Source organism: Ursus arctos, unplaced genomic scaffold (assembly GCF_023065955.2).
Source record: "Ursus arctos isolate Adak ecotype North America unplaced genomic scaffold, UrsArc2.0 scaffold_3, whole genome shotgun sequence".
Classification (NCBI taxonomy): domain Eukaryota; kingdom Metazoa; phylum Chordata; class Mammalia; order Carnivora; family Ursidae; genus Ursus; species Ursus arctos.
Window position 1 is genome coordinate 9776163 of NW_026622985.1, and position 20473 is coordinate 9796635.

Below are 20473 nucleotides of genomic sequence, written 5' to 3' on the forward strand. Positions count from 1 at the left end.
ACTCGTCCCTCTACCCTGCTGGCCCTCCACGCGCACCCATTATGCGTGCCTACGGTACAGGGGATGGCTAGGGCGCTGGGAGCCCACAGGACATATCTGACACAGGCTTACGTTTTAAAGGCCTAAAGATGGTTCCAAAGACATCTTAGAGGCAGAAACTCTAAAAGAGGGTCTGTGTTCGACAGACAGAACATACGTCACCTTTCTGCTCAGCCAGCTTCCACAGGTCCTGTGCTGCTGCCCAAGACAGTGTCATGGGATATTCCACAAGGACGTGTTTGCCAGCATTAAGGAACTGCCTTTGGAAAAAAGAGAGAGAGAGAAAATACGCTTCAAGTAAGCGTCACTAAAATGCCCTGCATGCCAGAGAATGGGCTGTTCTAAAAACATATACGTCTCTGCGTCACGAAGGAATGCAGAGCATCAGGGCCAGAGGATAAGGAGGAAGAACTGTACTTCTGTTACTTTCTACTGTGCTGACGAGGCGTTCTAGGTGTGTGTTAATTTGAACACTCATCCATTCACCTACTCGTGTATTCAACTAGGTACTCTTGGCCGGCTACTCTGGAGGAGAAACAGAAGACATCAACGTGTACATCACGTGACAGCCATACCCGTGAACAGCCAGCTCCGCCTGACACCCCCTGAAAGATTCCAGTAACATCTGGAAGATGCGTAGGCGTTTTTCAGGAGCAACAAGCAAGATGAAGGGATTTCACTCTGGGCAGCATATGGAGGCTTGGGTGTTGAATGGAGACTTGCCCATCTGGGTAATACGTGGCAGGGGAGTAACTACCGGGAGTGGGGGGAAACCAAGTCAGAAAAGTAGCTGAGAGCCTGACGCTGAGGAACCTAGAATGCTGTGCTCCGAAGTTTAGATTTTATCCTCCAGATACTCTTAAGGTACAAACATTTATAAGAGGAGAATTACGAAATCACCTTTTTAAGGAAATATGCTCTGGGCTCAAAGAAGGATAAAGGGAACCAAGGAAAGGAGTTTCTTTCCACACTAGAGTTGAAGTGACAAGGAGGGAGCAGCTGACTCCCGGGGAACGGCGTGGCTGGCAGCTGCAATTTACCGTAAGGACCTGGAAGGGAAGTGAGATTCGGGGAAGAGGCTGGAACTGCCCTGTTAGCTGCCAGGTCATGCGTGGGGCTCCTCCTCCCAGGCTCAGCCCCGCCCAATGCTTGAAGGACTCTAGGCTTGGCATCTGAAGGTGGGGCAGGGGACGCGTCACTTCTCTTGCTCTGTCATGTCATCTCCCCCCCTCCGATGCCACCACTACGTTCTTTCCTCACTTATCTCATGGCAAAAAGAGTTCATAGGAAAGGAACTCTCAGAGAGATTTAAAATGTGAAAAGCACAAAGGACAGAGTTGGCACCACTGTAACTTACCCCTTCAATTATTAACACTTCTTTGCGAGGTTTCGGCTTGCCCAGTCATTTCCAAATTCCTTCACTACTGTGCAAGGTCAGGACTGCCTACGTTGAAAACCCACCTGATATAGTCCTCATGGCTGGAGCTTTCGCTGCAGATATAAGCAACCTCAACCTCTTGACTGGAGAGAGCATCTTCCAAAGAAATCTGCTGGACTTCATCAATGTTCCCAAGCTCTCGTCTATTTGAGAATAACAAAACTGTAACTCAGAAGTACACAGAATGTCACATAAAGGGACACCATCCTTCTCCTCTCCTCCCAGTGATGTCCTGGTCACCAGCTTTTGGAAATGAAGAAATTAATTCCCTCCCTCCCACGTCCAGGACATTTTCCACCACAGGGTGAGAAAAACAGCCTCAGGGTTTAAGTCAAGAGACCCGGGGGCGCCTGGTGGCACAGTCATTAAGCGTCTGCCTTCGGCTCAGGGTGTGATCCCGACATTCCGGGATCAAGTCCCCCATCGGGCTCCTCCGCTGGGAGCCTGCTTCTTCCTCTCCCACTCCCCTGCTTAGTTCCCTCTCTTGCTGGCTGTCTCTCCGTCACATAAATAAATAAAATCTTAAAAAAAAAAAAAGAGACCCGCACTGTTAACAGCCTGAATGACATGGCAATCTTTGAATTTACTCCATCTCTAAAATAAAGGCAACTGATCTCCTTTCATCCCATGAGACGCGGTCTCTATGATCACAGCCGGCTCCAAGCACTCGGCCGGGCGCTCTGACTGCCAGACTTCACTCACAGTCTAAGAGAAGAAGGAAGACACATGTAAACATATAATATCAACCAAGATTAACAAGAGAAATGTCGTGTTTGGGGGTTCAGGTGGGTAATTCAGTGAAGGCAAGGCACATCTCATTTCGGGTTTCAGAGTGGGGTTCCTGGGGAGATGGTAGGACTTAGCAGGTAGGCGATGAGAAACAGAGTATGTGAGAAGGGGAACAGTGTGAGAAAGACAGGGGTGAAGTAAAGCAGGGGTATGAGCTGGCCATCTTCCCACATGACTTGAGTCGTTCAGGGGTTGCCACTGTATCAGTCATGGCAGCCAGCTAGCAGAGGACTGGAGTTCAAGGGACAAGGAGAGGCCCCACTTCAGCCTGGAGCCCAAGCGCTGTGTTCAGTCCAGCCTCAGGGAGGGGTGCGACGGGAGTTACAGTGCTGGTTAATAATAATTTCGATCTCCTATTTCTGTGCAAAGATTGACCAAGGGCAGATTCCTACCACTTCCGGGTTTCTCTAGTGCCCCAGAGGGTCTGTGTGGACCATCTCAATAGTTAATCATGCTTTGATTTCTCGAAAGCACTACAAAGCAGAGAGGGGTGCCTAAGTAGCTCCCCCTCTTCTCCTCAGCCCACACACTTGCCCACATCTTGTCCACAGTGCACACTAATCAGTCACATTACAGTGTTAGTTTGGTGAGTGGCGTAAGTGAGGATGCGGTGAGCGGTGGAGGAAGGTGCTGACTGAGTGCGGGTCAGAGAAGAAACAGGGTGGGAAGTTTGGTTTTGACTGAGTTATCGGAGAGAAATGAAGTTACAGGAGATAAAAGCGAGGCTCAAAATTATCAAAGGGAAAAGAACACACGTTGCTTAGATAATGGGCTTTGGAATCAGTAGACCTGTATCCAAACCCAGGTCTTAGACTTGCTGGCTGTGTGGCCACAGGCAAATTACGTAACCTCTCTGTGGCTCAGTTTCTTTATCTGTGAGGTGAGGTTGATAATGGTATCAATGTCAAATAACTGGTAAGGCTTTCCAGCCCAGGGCCACCGCAGGGACGGCTACCATGGTGACTGATAAATGATTAACTGGCACCCCTGCTGGCCTTCTTCAGGCCAGCCCGCCCTGTGTTCACTGTGGCCCTTCTGTAGGCATCAGGCCCTGCTCTCATCTTCCTTGCCTTTGTCTTCGCAGGCTGACTCGCTGTACCTCCCAGCTGCGGATCCGGCACCCCAGCTCCCAGCCCCACCCCAACTTGAGATCTCGTGGGGCTGACCCTGAGCGTGAACACGGTTCTCTGGAATGACCCAGAGCCGGCTCTCTCTCTCCTGGGCCTGGAGAATCTCTATGTCCCAAGCCCTGGTCTTGCCAGGCATGACAAGGCACCTGGACACGAAGCCAATCAGGTTCAGGAATGCCGAGGAAGCATGTGGGTTCCGCAAGTCCCTGATCCGCACGGAGCCGGCCCTGCCAACGCCAACCACCACCACTCCGAACTTCCTCTCGGGCTGAAACACAAGGGACCGAGGTAGGATTTAAAAACAGTCACTGCATCTAGCAGAGAACAGCAAAGCAAAGACATGTCAGCGGGACCAGTCAGAGTCTAGACAAGGAAGGAAAGGAGTCAACCCAGAACACACCAGAAGCCATAGCGTACAAGGGTGGAACAAGACACCCCCTGAAATGAGGGCTCAGGGGGAAGTCAGCTCCACCCAAGACAAAATTCTACAGGAGCTCTGACTGTGTCATCCACAGAGAAGGGTCCTCACGTTCGCCGTTCCATTTAGACTGCCACCTCTCCAAAGATGAGATCTTCCTCTGCAAGTCGTACCTCTGTCCTCCCTGAATCCTTCCTCCAGTGGACATGCAATCTGATACAGCGAGGAGACATTCAGGGCCACAGCTGCTTAGAGATGCTGGCATACAGGACACAGGGCAACCCATGAGCTGTCACCTTATTCAGACTCCCCGCTACAGCCTTCTGAGTTCCAACCAGGTTCACTCCCACTCTACTGGGGAAGCTTCCCTGGTATTCGGGTATACTGCTGGGGGCTGGGTGCAAACAGTGTTAGAGTGAAAAGTCCAGTCCCTTCTTAAGGTTACAGAGCCACTCAATTCATCCAAACTGATAAAATTACCTCTACACCTCCCTCAAACGCAGTTCTCCTTGGATGTCTCTGAGTAAGTGGGAATGTCATCTCGGATTCACCCCTCCCTGCCACCTGTGAGATCTGTCTGTCACCATTTCCCACCGATTCCGCCCCTTCCTGTGTCCACTGCTCTAGGGTTGGCCCAGGATTTCTTTGCCTAAATCACCACCCGGTCTGACTCCTTCTGATCTCATCCTTCCCACGCATGGGCCACAGGCCGCCAGAGCAGCTGCTTAAGATAAAAACTAAGTCCGTCCCCTGATTAAAACCCTTCATTTTCCCAACTGTTATCGACGGACCGTGTCCTTCCAAAATTCATATATTGAAACCCTAACCCCTAGCAGGATGGTATGAGGAGATGGGGCCTTTGGGAGGTAATTAGGATTAGATGAGGTCATGAGGTAGGAGGACCCAGGAATGGGATTAGTGCCCTTAGACGAGTCACAAGTGTCAGCAGTCTGCAGCCTGGAAGACAGTCCTCACCAGAGCCTGACCATGGAGTCGGATCTCAGACTTCCAGCCTCCAGAACTGTAAGATACACGTTTCTGTTCTTTATCAGCCATCTGGTCTATGGTACTTTATCTGCTTTATCATCACAGCCCAAACCAAGACACCAGCTAAAGACAGAAAAATACTGAAGTCCAAGTTCTTTAAAAAAGAAAATACTGAATCATTAGGCTGTACACCTGAAACCAATATATTATTATATGTCAACTACATCTCAATTAAAAAAATACTTTAAGATGAAAAAAGGAGCCTCTTTGCCCCTTGGGTGTTCATGGAACCAAAAACAAAAAATTTTCCACTTTCTACCCCAGCCCCTCCCCCAAGGTATATTTCCCTCAGACCCTCCCACCTCGATAAATGCTACCACCATCCACTCAGTTGCTCAGGTCCTTAAACTTGGGAGTTATCCTTGCCTTTTTTGTCTGTCCCACATTCCATACCCAATTCACCAACAAACTGCCAAGATCCATCCATAAGCCTTCTATCTACTCCTGTCCATCTTCCTTGCTACCCCCTAATCCAAGTCACAATCTCATCCCTTGGACTGACTGTTCTGGTAATCTTTATAACTGGTTCCCTTGCTTCACTCTTTGCCCTGTTTTGTCTAGTCTTCATATAGCAGCAAGAATGCTCTTTAGATTAAATATGATCAGATAATTATCTGACCCTCCCTACCTGCCTCCCAGCTTACAACTCTCTGGAGGCCACCTATTATACTCAGAAGTAAACCCAAACCCCTTGCCGTGGTCTACAAAGGCCTTCGTGATCTGGCCCCTGCCTATCTCTTAGCTCATCTCCTGGCCCTCTCTCTCTCGTCATACTGGCCTTCTTCCTGCTCTTTTAGCATGTGATAGTCATTTGCACCTCAGGGCCTTTGCATGTATGGTTTACTTCAAAAAGTGTCAGGCTCCAGGGATGTACTGTGGACAGACCCTGATCTTAACAGAGATTTTAAAGAAGGGAGAGAGCAAACAAGTCGACACATGAATAAACGTCAAGAGACAGTGTGCATTACCAGGGTAAATGAAGTGGGGTAAGGGGACCAGAGGGAGATTATAGGAGGGGGTGCCTTGGTTTTGAAGGGGTGGTAAGGGAAAGCCTCTCTGAGGAGGCAGCTTTGAACAAAGACCTGAATAAACTGAGAAGGGGAGCCACATAGTTATCTGGGGGCAAATGGGGCAGAGGCATTCTTTCAAAGGCTTCAAGGGGGGGAGCAGATACCTGCAGGGCTTGGAAATAGTGGATATAATCATAAAACATGCAACAATGTAAGTCTTATAATATCTCAAGGAAGTCTTGAGATAACTGGGTGATGGGCATTAAAGAGGGCATGGGATGGAATGAGCACTGGGTGTTACAGAAGACTGATGAATCACTGACCTCTACCTCTGAAACTAATAATACACTATATGTTAATTAATTGAACTTAAATTTTTAAAAAAAGGCAATTTAAAAACAAGCAAGCAGGAAGGCCAGACTTTTAAAATAAAAACAAACATTTTAGTTGGCTACGTTAAAAAAAAAAAAAAAAGGAGAAGAACATTAAAGCTGTCTGGTATCTCCCATCTCTTATCTTAAAGCGTTTCTTCTTTATACAACACTTATCATTTACAGATTTTAAAACCATTTTTGTCTATAAAATAAACAAAATAAATATTTAATAAATAAAGAAGGAAGTAAGTAAGTAGGAAAATCTTTACCAAAGACTTCTTTTTTTTTTTTTAAAGATTTTATTTATTTATTCGACAGGATAGAGACAGCCAGCGAGAGAGGGAACACAAGCAGGGGGAGTGGGAGAGGAAGAAGCAGGCTCATAGTGGAGGAGCCTGATGTGGGGCTCGATCCCGTGACGCCGGGATCATGCCCTGAGCCGAAGGCAGATGCTTAACCGCTGTGCCACCCAGGCGCCCCTTTACCAAAGACTTCTTAAGCAAATCTACCACATTTGCACCTCCGTGGTATTGTCTCTGTCTACTTCTTCTGGTCACCTCTCCCACTGCGTGCTTTACACTTCTGACTTTCCAAACAACTGGAAAGTACATAAAACTTCGTATGTTTGCTATCTCTAAGCCCTTGGAAATCCTGTGTCCCTTGAGCTCCTCCCTACCGCCCACCTGTACACCTTCAAACCTTTCAAGACCTGGGCATTTTATGAAGCCCTTTCTGATGGTATTGGTTAGATTGTTTTTCGCACCTGATAAAATTCACCCTGTTAGTGTACATTTCTATGAGTTTTGACCAACATACAGTCACATTACTCCCACAAATCAAGATCTAAGACAGTTCTATCACCCTCTTCCAAAATGACCTGTGCTCCTTGGTAGTCAAACCCTAATCCCACTCCAGGCAACCACTGCTTGCCTACCGTCTCAATAGTTTTGCCTTTTCCAGAAAGTCCTATAAATGAAGTCATCCAATATGTAGTCTTTTGACTCTGGCTTCAACTTAGCACAATGCATTTTTTATCTGTGTTGTTACCTGGATCAGACAGTTCTTTCTTTTTATTACTGAGCAGCAATAGTCCATTGTAGGACTATACTGGTAGGTTTATCCATTTGGCAAACGAAGAACGTTTCTGATGCTCCCAGTTTGAATGACTTCATCATTCACTGTATTATGAATAAAGCTGCTAGAGTCAGTCATTGACTACTTTTGGTGTCAACATAGTTCTTATTTAACTTGGGTACATACCTGGGTAGAAGAGCGCCAGGTCATATGTTAAGTCATATGTTAGGTTTGCGGGGTTATATGTTAAGTGTAGGTTTAACTTTATGAGAAATCGCCAAACTGTTTACCCAAGTGAACCCTGGAATGACTATATGTAGAGTTTTGCATTCTCCCCACCGATGGTGGAGTTCAACATTCTCACCAACATCTGGTACTATCAGATTTTTCTCCTCCTTTTCATTTTAGCCTTCATAATTGGTATGTTGTGGTATCTGTGGTTTCTACCGACATTTCCATGACGAGTGATGTCGAGGGTGGTCTCATATGTGCTACGTGCCGTCTGTATATCTACATTGGTGAAGTGTCTCTTCAAAATCTTTTGCCAACTTCTATTGGGTTGTTTGTTTTCTTCTTATTTTTTTAGAGTTCTTGATATATTTTTGATATTGAAGTCATTTGTCTAATTTGTAATTTGTAGTCGGTAGCATGTCTTTTCATTTTCTTAAGAATGTCTTTTGAGGAGCTAAAGTTCTTCATTCTGATGAAGTTCGACTTATCAAAAAAAATTTAATGTATCCTACAAGGACATAAAAACTTTTTCCTATGCTTTCTTTTAGCAGTTGTACAGTTTAAGCTTTATAGTTTTAGTTACTTCATGTTCTGATTTGAATTATTTTTTGTATATGGTGTAAGGCATGAATTGAGGTTCTTGTAAAAAATTTTTAGGTAGAGAGGCAGCCTCTCGAATGTGTGTTCCACAGGCCACATGGACTTTGCCTACAGTGAAGCAGAGGTATGCCAGGCTTGTGTGTAAATACAGCCAGACTTCACCCCCAGCTCATGTGCCACCTGCTCTGGAAGCCATGAGGTTTTTTTTCTTTTCCTCTTTGCATATGACATCCAATTGTTCCAATGAAAATTTGTTGAGAAAAACTATTTTTTTTTTCTTTGAAATGCCTTTGCACCTTTGTGGTATTGTCTCGATTGTTGTAGTTTATAGTAAGTTTTAAAATCAGTTACTGTCAGGGGCGCCTGGGTGGCCCAGCGGTTAAGCATCTGCCTTTGGCTCAGGGCGTGATCCCGGCGTTATGGGATCGAGCCCCACATCAGGCTCCTCCGCTATGAGCCTGCTTCTTCCTCTCCCACTCCCCTGCTTGTATTCCCTCTCTCGCTGGCTGTCTCTATCTCTGTCGAATAAATAAATAAAATCTTAAAAAAAAAAAATCAGTTACTGTCAACCTTCCAACTTTTTTTTTGTTTTCCAAAATTCTAGTTCTCCTGCCTTTACATAAAAATTTTAGAATCAACTTGTCAATTTCTACCGAAAAGAAAAAATCTGCCAGGATTTTGAATGGGATTACTTCGAATCTACAGATTAGTGTGGGAAAAAATAAATATCTTGGAATAGTGAATCTTCAAATTCATGAACATGGTATATATCCCCATATATTTAGGTCTTCTTTGATTTCTTTCATTCTATCATTTTCAGTGTATGAATCTTGCACATATTTTGTTAAATTTATTCCCAAGTCTCTTATGATTTTTAGTGCTATTATAAATAGTATTTTTTAGTTTCTACTTCTAAATTGTTTATTGCAAATACATAATTGATTTCTGTATATTGATTTGGATCTTGTAAACTTGCTGAACTCACTTCTAGAAGCTTTTTTTGTAGGTTCTGTCAGGTTTTCTACATAGACCATAAGTCAGACATAAAGAGAGATGGTTTCGCGTCTTTGTTCCCGATCTGCAGTGTTTCATTCACTTTCTTGCCTTATTGCAAGGGTAGGTCTTCCACTATGATTCTTAGATTAGTGAGAGCAGACATTCTTGCCTACTTTCTAATCTTCGGGGGAAAATATTGGGTCCTTAACATGAAAAATGACATTAGCTGTAGATTTTTTTTATAGATACCCTTTATCAGGATGTGAATATTTCCTTCTATTCATATTTTGCTGAGATTTTTAAAAACTATAAATGGTTTAATTTTATCAAATGCCTTTTCTGATTCTATTGATATGATCATTTAAATTTTTCTTAAATCTATTAATATGGTAATACCGTTCATTCCTAGGATAAACCTCACTTGGCCATAATGTATTATCCTTTTTATAGACTGATGATTCTGTTTGCTAAAATCTCATTAAAAATGTTTGCCTCTATGCTCATGAGAGTTAGTGGTTCATAATTTTCTTATATGTGGAGTGATTCCTAGGATAACTGAAAGTATTTTTTTTTTTAAAGATTTTATGTATTTTTGTGAAAGAGAGAGTGAGCACAAGCAGGGGGAAAGGCAGAAGGAGGAGACTCCCCACGGAGCAGGGAGCCCAACGCGGGACTTGATCCCAGGACCCTGAGATCATGACCCAAAGGCAGACCCTTAACCAACTGAGCCACCTAGGCACCCAGACTATTGCCTTTTATACTGCCTGTATAAAATATATCAGTTAAATCCACTAAAGAGCTGTCTTTTCTTTAAGGTACTAACTCCAATATTTGAGATACATGTCCTTAAAATAGATGTCCCTTATCCAAAAAAAAAAAAAAAAAAAAAAATTACTGCTAAGTTTCTTGGTTTATGGCAAGATAAGAAGCTACTTGCATATTTAAGGTAAGTGATATTCTTCATTAAAAACTATGATATGATCCATTTAAAACTTTCAGAATAATTCATAGAAAGTATATTAAATTACACACGGAATGGCTGAACTACTAACTATAGATATTTATACGTGAAGCAGCTCTTTTAAGAAATTAGACCCACAAATATGTCTGTCTTGGTATAATATACATAAATGAAATGAATGAAAGCTTGGAAGACCAATGTTCTGTTAGAATCTTTAAAAATCACACAATTAGTAATCCATTTGTGTTTACAATATTCATATATATAAGCTTAAATTTTAAAAACCTCTGTACGTGATGAAGTGATATATTTATATATATGTTAATATATATGAGTGCACTATTATTTAAAAGCCTTTCCTAAAGTCAAACCCTCCTCTTCAGCTGCAACAACTTTTCATGCCTAACTGTTGACACGTGGAAACCCCTCTGGTGAAGGACAGGAGACAGTGATAAAGGACCCAACCAAAGCCATTAATCCAAGTCTTAGAATTGACTGATATCTTCATCTGCACCTTCCCCACCCTAACCACCAAGCCCACCAACCATAAAATGACCCATTTCATCCCATTTAGATTGTTTACTTGTTTCTCATCATTTTTTTTCAATTTCCAATTAATACCTTTGTTTTGTGATCACTTTTTAAAATTTAAATTCAATTAGCCATCTTATAGTACATTATTAGTTTCGGATGTAGTGTTCAATATTTTATCAGTTGTGTATAACACCCAGTGCTCATCACATCATGTGCCCTCCTTAATGCCCATCACCCGGTTACCCCATCCCCCTACCCACCTCCCCTCCAGCAACCCTCAGTTTGTTTCCTATAGTTAAGAGTCTCTCATGGACATATCCAAAAAAAAAGAGAAAGGACCCAAGTTAATACAATCATGAATGAAAGGGGAGAGATCACAACCAAGAGCAAGGAAATAGAAACAATTGTTAGAAGTTATTATCAGCAACTATATGCCAACAAACGAGGCAATCTGGAAGAAATGGATGCCTTCCTGGAAACTTATAAACTGCCAAGACTGAAGCAGGAAGAAATAGACAATCTGAACAGACCAATAACCAGCAAGGAAATTGAAGCAATGATCAAAAACCTCCCCAAAATCAAGAGTCCAGGGCCTGATGCATTCCCTGGGGAAGTCTAACAAACATTCAAAGAAGAAATAATACCTATTCTACTGAAGCTGTTTCAGAAAATAGAAATGAAAGGAAAACTTCCAAACTCGTTCTATGAGGCTAGCATTACCTTGATCCCAAAACCAGACAAAAACCCCATCAAAAAGGAGAATTACAGACCAATATCCCATATAAACATGGATGCAGGGGCGCCTGGGTGGCACAGCGGTTAAGCGTCTGTCTTCGGCTCAGGGCGTGATCCCGGCATTATGGGATCGAGCCCCACATCAGGCTCCTCCGCTGGGAGCCTGCTTCTTCCTCTCCCACTCCCCCTGCTTGTGTTCCCTCTCTCGCTGGCTGTCTCTATCTCTGTCGAATAAATAAATAAAAAATCTTAAAAAAAAAAAAAAACATGGATGCAAAAACTCTCACCAAAAGACTAGTCAATAGGATCCAACAGTACATTAAAAGGATTATTCACCACAACTAGTGGGATTTATTCCTGGGCTGCAAGCGTGGTTCAACACCCACAAATCAATCAATGTGATACACGACATTAATTAAAGAAAGTACAAGAACCCTGTGATCCTCTCAGTTGATGCAAAAAAGTATTTGACAAAGTACAGCATCTTTTCTTAATTAAAACTCTTCAAAGTGTAGGGATAGAGGGAACATATCCCAATATCATAAAAGCCATCTACAAAAAGCCCACAGCAAATATCATTCTCAATGGGGAAAAACTGAGAGCTTTTCCCTTAAGGTCAGGAACATGACAGGGAGGCCCACTCTCACCACTGTTGTTCAACATAGTACTAGAAGTCCTAACATCAGCAATCAGACAAGAAGAAGAAATAAAAGGCATTCAAATTGGAAAAGAAGAAATCAAACTCCCCTGCTTTGCAGATGACATGATACTTATGTGGAAAGCCCAAAAGACTGCACCCCAAAGTTGCTAGAACTCATACAGGAATTCAGCAATGTGGCAGGATACAAAATTAATGCCCAGAAATCAGTTGCATTTCTATACACTAACAGTGTGTCTGAAGAAAGAAAAATTAAGGAATCTATCCCATTTATAATTGCACCAAAACCCATGAAATACCTAGGAATAAACCTAACCAAAGAGGTAAAGGATCTCTACCCTAGAAACTACAGAACACTTATGAAAGAAATTGAGGAAGACACAAAGAGATGGAAAAGTATTGCATGCTCATGGATTGGAAGAATAAACATTGTTAAAATGTCTATGCTGCCCAGAGAATCTACACGTTCAATGCCATCCCAATCACAATACTATCGACATTTTTCACAGAACTGGAACAAACAATCATAAAATTTGTATGGAACCAGAAAAGACCCCGAATCGCCAGGGCAATGTTGAAAAAGGAAACCAAAGCTGGGGGGCATCACAATGCCTGACTTCAAGCTATATGACAAAGTTGTGATCATCAAGACAGCATAGTACTGACCCCAAAACAGACACATAGATCAATGAAACAGAAAAGAGAGCCCAGAAATGGACCCTCAATTCTATGGTCAACTAATCTTTGACAAAGCCGGAAAGAATATGCAATGGAAAAAAGAGTCTCTTCAATAAATGGTGCTGGGAAAAATGGACAGCCACATGCAGAAGAATGAAACTGGACCATTCTCTTAAACCATACACAAAGATAAACTCAAAGTGGATGAAAGACCTAAATGTGAGATAGGAATCCATCAAAATCCTAAAGGAGAACACAGGCAGCAACCTCTTCGACTTTGGCCAAAACAACTTCTTGAAGGACATGTCTCCAAAGGCAAGGGAAACAAAAGCAACAATGAACTACTGGGGCTTCATCAAGATAAAAAGCTTCTGCACAGCAAAGGAAACAATCAACAAAACTAAATGGTAACCTAGGTAACCTACGGAATGGGAGAAGATTTTTGCAAATGACATAGCAGATAAAGGGCTGGTATCAAAGATCTATAAAGAACTTATCAAACTCAACACCCAAAAAACAAATAATCCAGTCAGGAAATGGGGACAAGACATGAACAGATACTTCTTCAAAGAGGACATACAAATGGCCAACAGACACATGAAAAATGTTCCATATCACTTGCCATCAGGGAAATACAAATCAAAACCACAATGAGATACCACCTCACACCAGTCAGAATGGCTACGGACAGATGTTGGCGAGGATGTGGAGAAAGGGGAACCCTCCTACACTGTTGGTGGGAATGCCAGTTGGTGCAGCCACTCTGGAGAACAGTATGGAGGTTCCTCAAAAAGTTGAAAATAGAGCTACCCTATGACTCAGCAATTGTACTACTGGGTATTTACCCCAAAGATACAGATGTAGTGATCCAAATGGGCACCTGCACCCCAATGTTCTTAGCAGCAATGTCCACAATAGCCAAACTGTGGAAAGAGCCCAGATGTCCATCAACACATGAATGGGTAAAGAAGATGTGGTATATATATATATATATATATATACGACAGAATATTACACAGCCATCAAAAATGAAATCTTGCCATTTGCAACGATGTGGATGGAACTAGAGGGTATTATGCTAAGTGAAGAAGTCAATCAGAGAAAGACAATTATCATATGATTTCACTGATATGCGGAATTTAAGAAACAAGGTGGAGGATCATACAGGAAGAGAGGAAAGAAAATGCAACAAGACGAAATCAGAGAGGGAGACAAACCATAAGAGACTCTTAATCTCAGGAAACAAACTGAGGGCTGCTGGAGGGGAGGGGAGTGGAAGGATGGGGGGGCTGGGTGATGGACATCGGGGAGGGTATGTGTTGTGGCGAGTCTTATTGTGTAAGACGGATGAATCACAGAGTTCTTGGACAAACAAACATCAAGGGAATTTGTTGCCACTACACTGTCTTGCAAGAAATGTTGAAAGAAGTTCTCTAGAGACAAAGAAAATACATAAAGAAAGGAAGAGCACCAAAGAAGGATTAAATAAAGGTAAAATTATAACTTTTTCTAATGAATTCATCTAGCTGGTGACAATTTGTTCAAAACAGTAACAGCAACAAGTATTTAATTATGTATGTTTATACATTGTATCTTATGTACTTATATGCTATGTATGCTTACATATAAGTGAAATAAAGGACACAGAGTACGAGGAAAAATAGGAATATTTTGTTAAAGTACTCACACCCTGTGAAATGGTATAGTTGTTATTTGAAAGTGGACTCTGACTAGCTGTAAATGTATATTGCAAACTCTAGGGCCACCACTAAAAAAGGTCAAAAAAGAAGTATAATCAATATGCTAAGAAAGGAGAACAAATGGAATCATAAAATGCTCAAATTAAAACCAGAAGAGTGGAAGACAAAAACAGGAACAAAGAACAAGGGCAGCAAATAGAAAATAGCAACAGATATTAATCCAGCTGTATCATTTTGAACGTTAATGGTCTCCATGCATCAATTAAAAGATGGTCACAGTGTATCAAAAAAAAAAAAAAAAGACCCAATTAGATGCTGTCTGTAAGAATTCCACTTAAAATATAAAGACACATATAGATTAAAAGTAAATGGCTGGAGACAAATACACCATGTTAGTATTTTTAAAAAGCAGAATGGCTATACTAATTGCAAGGGCACTTACATAATAATGGGGTCCAATAATATTAACCCTTAACATGTACATGGCTAACAAGAGCATCAAACTACATGAAACATCTATCTACCCAATAGACCTACGGGGAGAAAAAGATGAACCCGATATCATAGTTGGAAATTTCAACACGCCTCTATCAGAAATGGACAGATCCAGCAGGCAGAAAAGCAGTAAGGACATAGCTGAACTCAACAATACCATCGGTCCACTGGGTATCACGGACATCGACAGCCTATTTCGACAACACCAATACACAGTCTTCTCAAACTCACATGGAACATTCACCCAGATAGACCACTTTCTGGGCCATAAAACACACTTCAACAAATTTAAAAGAACAGAAGTCATGCCAGGTCTGCTCTGAGACCAAAATGGAATTAAATTAGAAATCAACAACAAAAAGATAATTGAAAAATCCCCAAATACTGGTGGCTAAAACTTTGGGGGTGGGAACCAGCAAAAGGCAGAGGAAAGGACAAGAAGGAGGAGCAGAAAGGGGAAGATACACACAGGTTATGAGAAGGCGGAAGGATACAGAGAAAGGAGCCTGTAACGGGGGGGCAATGGATTTCTAGAAACCAGGATGTTTAAAATGCCATTTTCAGTTGTTTGCTTCGCTCTGCTATCTCGAACCTTTGGGAAAATGCCACTAAAGTAAAGGAACAGGAGCAGTTTCAAGACTGCCGTGAAAGGGTACACATAAGGGACAGCAAAGTGACTCAAAGCCTACTTCAGGGTCAAACCGTAGTCACAGAGTGGGCGTGCTCCCCCTTTTGGACTCAGAGAAGCTGGTGTCTGGAACTCCAAACCTGATCATAGAATTCAGAGGAAGTTAGGATTAAGACAACACGCTCTGCCAACTTAGAAAAAAATTGCTTTGAGACGTTAAAAGGGTAAAAGAAAACATAAGGGGCGCCTGGGTGGCTCAGTTGCTTAAGCATCTGACTCTTGATTCCAACTCAGGTCATGATCTCAGGGTGGTGGGATGGAGCGCCGCATGGGCTCTGTGCCGGGTGTAGAGCCTGTTTAAGATTCTCTCTCTCCCTCTCCCCAGCCTCCCCGCCCTCTCTCTCTGTTTAAAAAAAAAAAAAAAAAAAGTAAAGTCATTTTGGAGGAACTTCAGGGGGTAAGGCATGAGGGCAAGAGCTGGACCACCACTCTGGGAGTGGAAAAGGGGATTCTAAATAGTCAGGAAGTACAACCTCGTGTTTTTCATCCACTGTTTACAAGGACCAGAAAGTTTAACAACACCCATTGGTGAGTGTGGGAAAACAGGTACATTCATACAATGCAAGAGGGAGAGAAAAATGGGCAACTTTTGTGGAGAGCAACTTGGAAATACACAAATACTCTGTGGTCCAGTAAATCGTTTTTAAGAATGTATCCTACAGGGGCGCCTGGGTGGCACAGTGGTTAAGCGTCTGCCTTCGGCTCAGGGCGTGATCCCGGCATTACGGGATCAAGCCCCACATCAGGCTCCTCCGCTATGAGCCTGCTTCTTCCTCTCCCACTCCCCCTGCTTGTGTTCCCTCTCTCGCTGGCTGTCTCTATCTCTGTCGAATAAATAAATAAAATCTTAAAAAAAAAAAAAAGAATGTATCCTACAGAGCTACCCAGTGAAAAGACTTAGGTTTATTGCAGCCTTACTTGTAATAGCAGAAAATCGAAAATAACATAGATATTGTTAATAGTTGGCCGTTGATGTACATTATGGTACACCCTTAAAACGAAATATTACACCACTATAGAAAAGAACAAGGAAGTTAGTTCTTTATGTATTTAAATGGACTGATCTCTAAGAGAGATTGTTGGGTGAGAAGAGCAAGACACAGTAAGCTGTGTGCCACAGTTTGTGCAAAAGGAGGGGACAGCTGGAGAGAAAAAAAGAATAATTGTTGTATATGTTTAGAATCTCTCTGAAAGGACAGCCAACAAACCAGTAACACTGTTTGCCTGGGAGCATGAGAAACAGAGTAGCTGGGAGGGAAGAGGACTTTTCAGGATACATCTTTTTTTTTTTTCTTTCTAAATTTTTAAAAATTTTGAACGATGTGTATATATTAGTTATCCAAAATAAAAACACTTAAAATACATACAGATATCTAAGGGATGCTCCAAGCAGATTAGAACTCTACAGATTGTGGACCTCTGGCTTACTCCCGTCTCCCTTCCTGGAGGTCCCTCGACAGTGCCCCGAATCTTCCGCTGCCCCACCCTGCGGACCTCCTGCCCCTGACTGCCCAGTCCACTGACCCCAATTATTTGGCTCATCACACCTCCAGGCTACAACCGCTGCTTCCACTTCCACTTTCTGGACCAGCTGTAATCTGGTCTCCACTCCCACGACTCTCTGCTTCATCACAGACCATCTTTTCATTGATAAATTCAAGGTCTTTTTCTCAACTGCATTCTCCTGGACCTCAGACACATTTAAAACTTAACTGGACTTTCCCTCCTTTCTTGGCTTCTCTCGCCTCATACTGAGCTTTTCTTTTCACACTTCACCACTTCCCTTCTTCACCCCACTTTCTGGATGTGCGTATTTCCCAGGGCTCAATCCTTGTCCCTCTGTTTTTCTCTCTTCCCCATATTCCTGGAGTTCGGGGAGGGGGGGAATCCCTTCATTCTGAAGGTTTCCATGACCACCTTTATGCTGAGGACTCCAGCATCCCAAGCTGTGAGCCATCCTTTCCTCCCAGCTCCAGTCCTAAGAAGAAATGCCAACTGGGCATTTCCACTTTCCACCTGGCCATCTCATCATCATCCCGTGCCAGGTGCCAACCATCCACTCCACCTGACTGGCTGTGCTCTGAACTGCTGGGCAAAGGCCAGTGGCTCCACGAATTCCATAAGGGAGCCAGCTTGAAATGCTCGAAATCCTGGGAGTCATTCATGTAGTCAACAAACTTCCTCTGAGACCAAAGGGCTAGCTGAGGCTGACAGTCCTTCTCCACCCTGCACTCCAGCCAGCGCCTGAGTCACAGCAAGTTTTCCCTGACATCTTGTCACATGATTTCCTTCCTCTGCATTTTCACTAGCCCATCGAAGTTCCAGATTGCACGACAAGATTACTGAAGAGTTTCTCCACCATCCGATCATTTGACTAAATGATGACTGCCATTTGGCGAGGACAAACAATGTATGAGGCATCACCCCAGGTGCTGTGGGTATAGCAAGATGAGTAAGACACAGACAGCTGTAGTGGATGTCAGAGAGCGGAAGGTAACAAACACAGAGATAAAGTGCAACGGGAATTAACGGGGGGAGGTATCGCTTCCAGAAAGAAAGCCCCGAGAAATTTTTCATGTAGCAGAAATGACACGTGAATTGCGTGGACAAGATTAGCTGAAAATACACAAGAAGAAAGGCATTCAGAGTCAGAGCCATCAGGGCTTGCGTGACCGTTCTGCCCCCAACACCCCACGACGTGAGCAAGCTACTGAACCCTCATTTTCTTCATCCACAAAACGGAGGCAAAAATAGCACCTTGCTCACAGGTGTCTTGTTAGGATTAAATACGCACATCATGGGATACCGTGCATCAGATTAACCGCATGTTTTATCTTGAAAATGTGGTTCTGGGGGTGAAAAATAAGAAAGAGAACAAGATATAAACTGTAACACAAGACAGTTGCTGAAATTAAAAGTATACCACACAGCGGTTGCCAGGGGCGTGGGGTGAGGGTCTTGTGACAACAAAGGAACACAAAAGGAATATTCTGGAGTGGGGTCGAAATCCCGAATGTGGTAATGGTTATACAAGCTGATGCATGTGTTTTAATTCACAGACCTTGTGCACCAAAAAAAATATAAATAAAAAATAAAAAAAAATTACCAAACGTAAAGGGTGTTTATACAAAACCAGTAACATATACTTTCATGAATACATGAAAACAAAAAGGTAATCATTTAATCCATTAGAAGAGCTGTCTTGGGAAGGGCGAGAACGAGGATGAAGACCACAAGGAATGAGAAAATAAATACCAGAGAGGAACCCTGCACACCCCAGCAGAGAGCACATGTCATGACAGGGGCTGAGGAGCACCTTCTCATATTTGGCAATATGGATGCTACTGGTGACTTTCGACTGAGAAGTTCTGGTGGAACAGCGAGAACCACGTCAGACTGCAGTGAGGCGGACATAAAAGGGAAGTGAGAAAGTGCTCACACCGAACGATGGGTGTGTAAGGCGGAAGAGAAGTGAGGATAGTTAAAGGGGAACCCAAGGTCTAGGAATGTTTTCAAAGGTTGAGAGGGAAAAGCCCTCGAAGAAGGAAGGGTCCAAACGATGGGAAAGAAGGGGTAGCTGATGACTGATGGAGCTGTTACCAGACCAGGCTGTAGAAGCTTATTATTAATGCAGAGTTTCTAATTCTTCTTCAGAACTCCTAAGACCATTTCCAAACGCTTTAATTTCTTTTTTGAAAGATTTATTTATTTATTTTAGACAGAGACAGAGAGGCGCACAAGTGGGGGGAGAGGCAGAGGGAGAGAGAGAATCCTCAAGCCGACTCCGCACTGAGCACAGACCCCGACGTGGGGCCGGATCCCAGGACCCTGAGATCATGACCGGAGCCGAAACCAAGAGTTGGCTGCTTGACCAACTGAGCCCCCCAGGCGCCCCTTAGAAAGCTTTAGTTCTTACTTTCTTCAGAACAAAACAACACGTGACATTTTGTCGAGCTGTTGTAATCCGATTTTTCTCCTGTCTTTCAAAGGGAGGCTTCTTGAAAGAGATGTCCATAGGTCATTTCTCCATGTTTTCCTCTCTCCGAGGCATTCTCAACCTACCGCAGTCGGGCTTCTTTCTTACTGAAATTCATCTTAAATAATAATTTTTAAAAATTATGTTTGTAATGATGTCAATACACATATATAGTACAAAGCTCAAAAGCCATAAAATGGGGAAAGTCAACAGTAAGTCTTCCTACTTACTGATCCTCTAGCCTTCCCCACTTCAAGGCTGACTTCTTTTAAGCACTTTCCGGGTGTTTCTGACCCCTTCACCCTGTGACTCACTCAAATTCTCATGGTCAAGACCACTTGTGCGCTCTTTCTCTGTCTAAAATAAATAAATAAATCTTTCAAAAAAGAAAAAAAAGCGTTTGGAAATATTAATCAGAAAGAGTCATTAGAAATGAGGTTAACAACGTAGCTGGTAAAAGAGATAATTAAGGAGGCAGTGTGTGAGGTCTGAAGAGGCAACAATTTGCAATTCAGAGTACGGACAGGGGTTTCTAGGGATATTGGATGCGACAGGTCCGCTCCTCTTTTTCTTTTCTTTTTTCTTTTCTTTCTCTTTCTCTTTCTTTCTTTTTTTAAGATTTTATTTATTTGACAGAGAGAGACACAGTGAGAGGGAACACAAGCAGGGGGAGTGGGAGAGGGAGAAGCAGGCTTCCCACTGAGCAGGGAGCCTGATGTGGGGCTCGATCCCAGGACTCTGGGATCACGCCCTGGGCCGAAGGCAGACACTTAACGACTGAGCCACCCAGGTGCCCCTCCCCGTTCTTCTTCCTATATCCAGCCCAGGCATGGGGGGGGGGGAGCTGCTTCATGGTGGGCCTGATTAGTCTAAGCCAGTTGGCAAAATCTTGGCTCCTTCGA

At 43.1% G+C, this 20473-nt stretch overlaps 1 protein-coding gene across 1 annotated transcript in view; it reads right to left on the reverse strand.

Moving 5' to 3' along the window:
* The window catches only part of BLVRA (biliverdin reductase A), a 43425-nt gene that overhangs the window by 14872 nt on the left and 8080 nt on the right, over window positions 1-20473 (reverse strand). Inside the window, exons 3-5 of the mRNA XM_026502565.4 lie at window positions 3543-3664; window positions 1501-1620; window positions 202-299 (exon numbers count right to left, since the gene is read on the reverse strand). Coding sequence (XP_026358350.1) covers window positions 202-299; window positions 1501-1620; window positions 3543-3664 — 340 coding nt within the window. The remainder of the gene's footprint in view (window positions 1-201; window positions 300-1500; window positions 1621-3542; window positions 3665-20473) is intronic.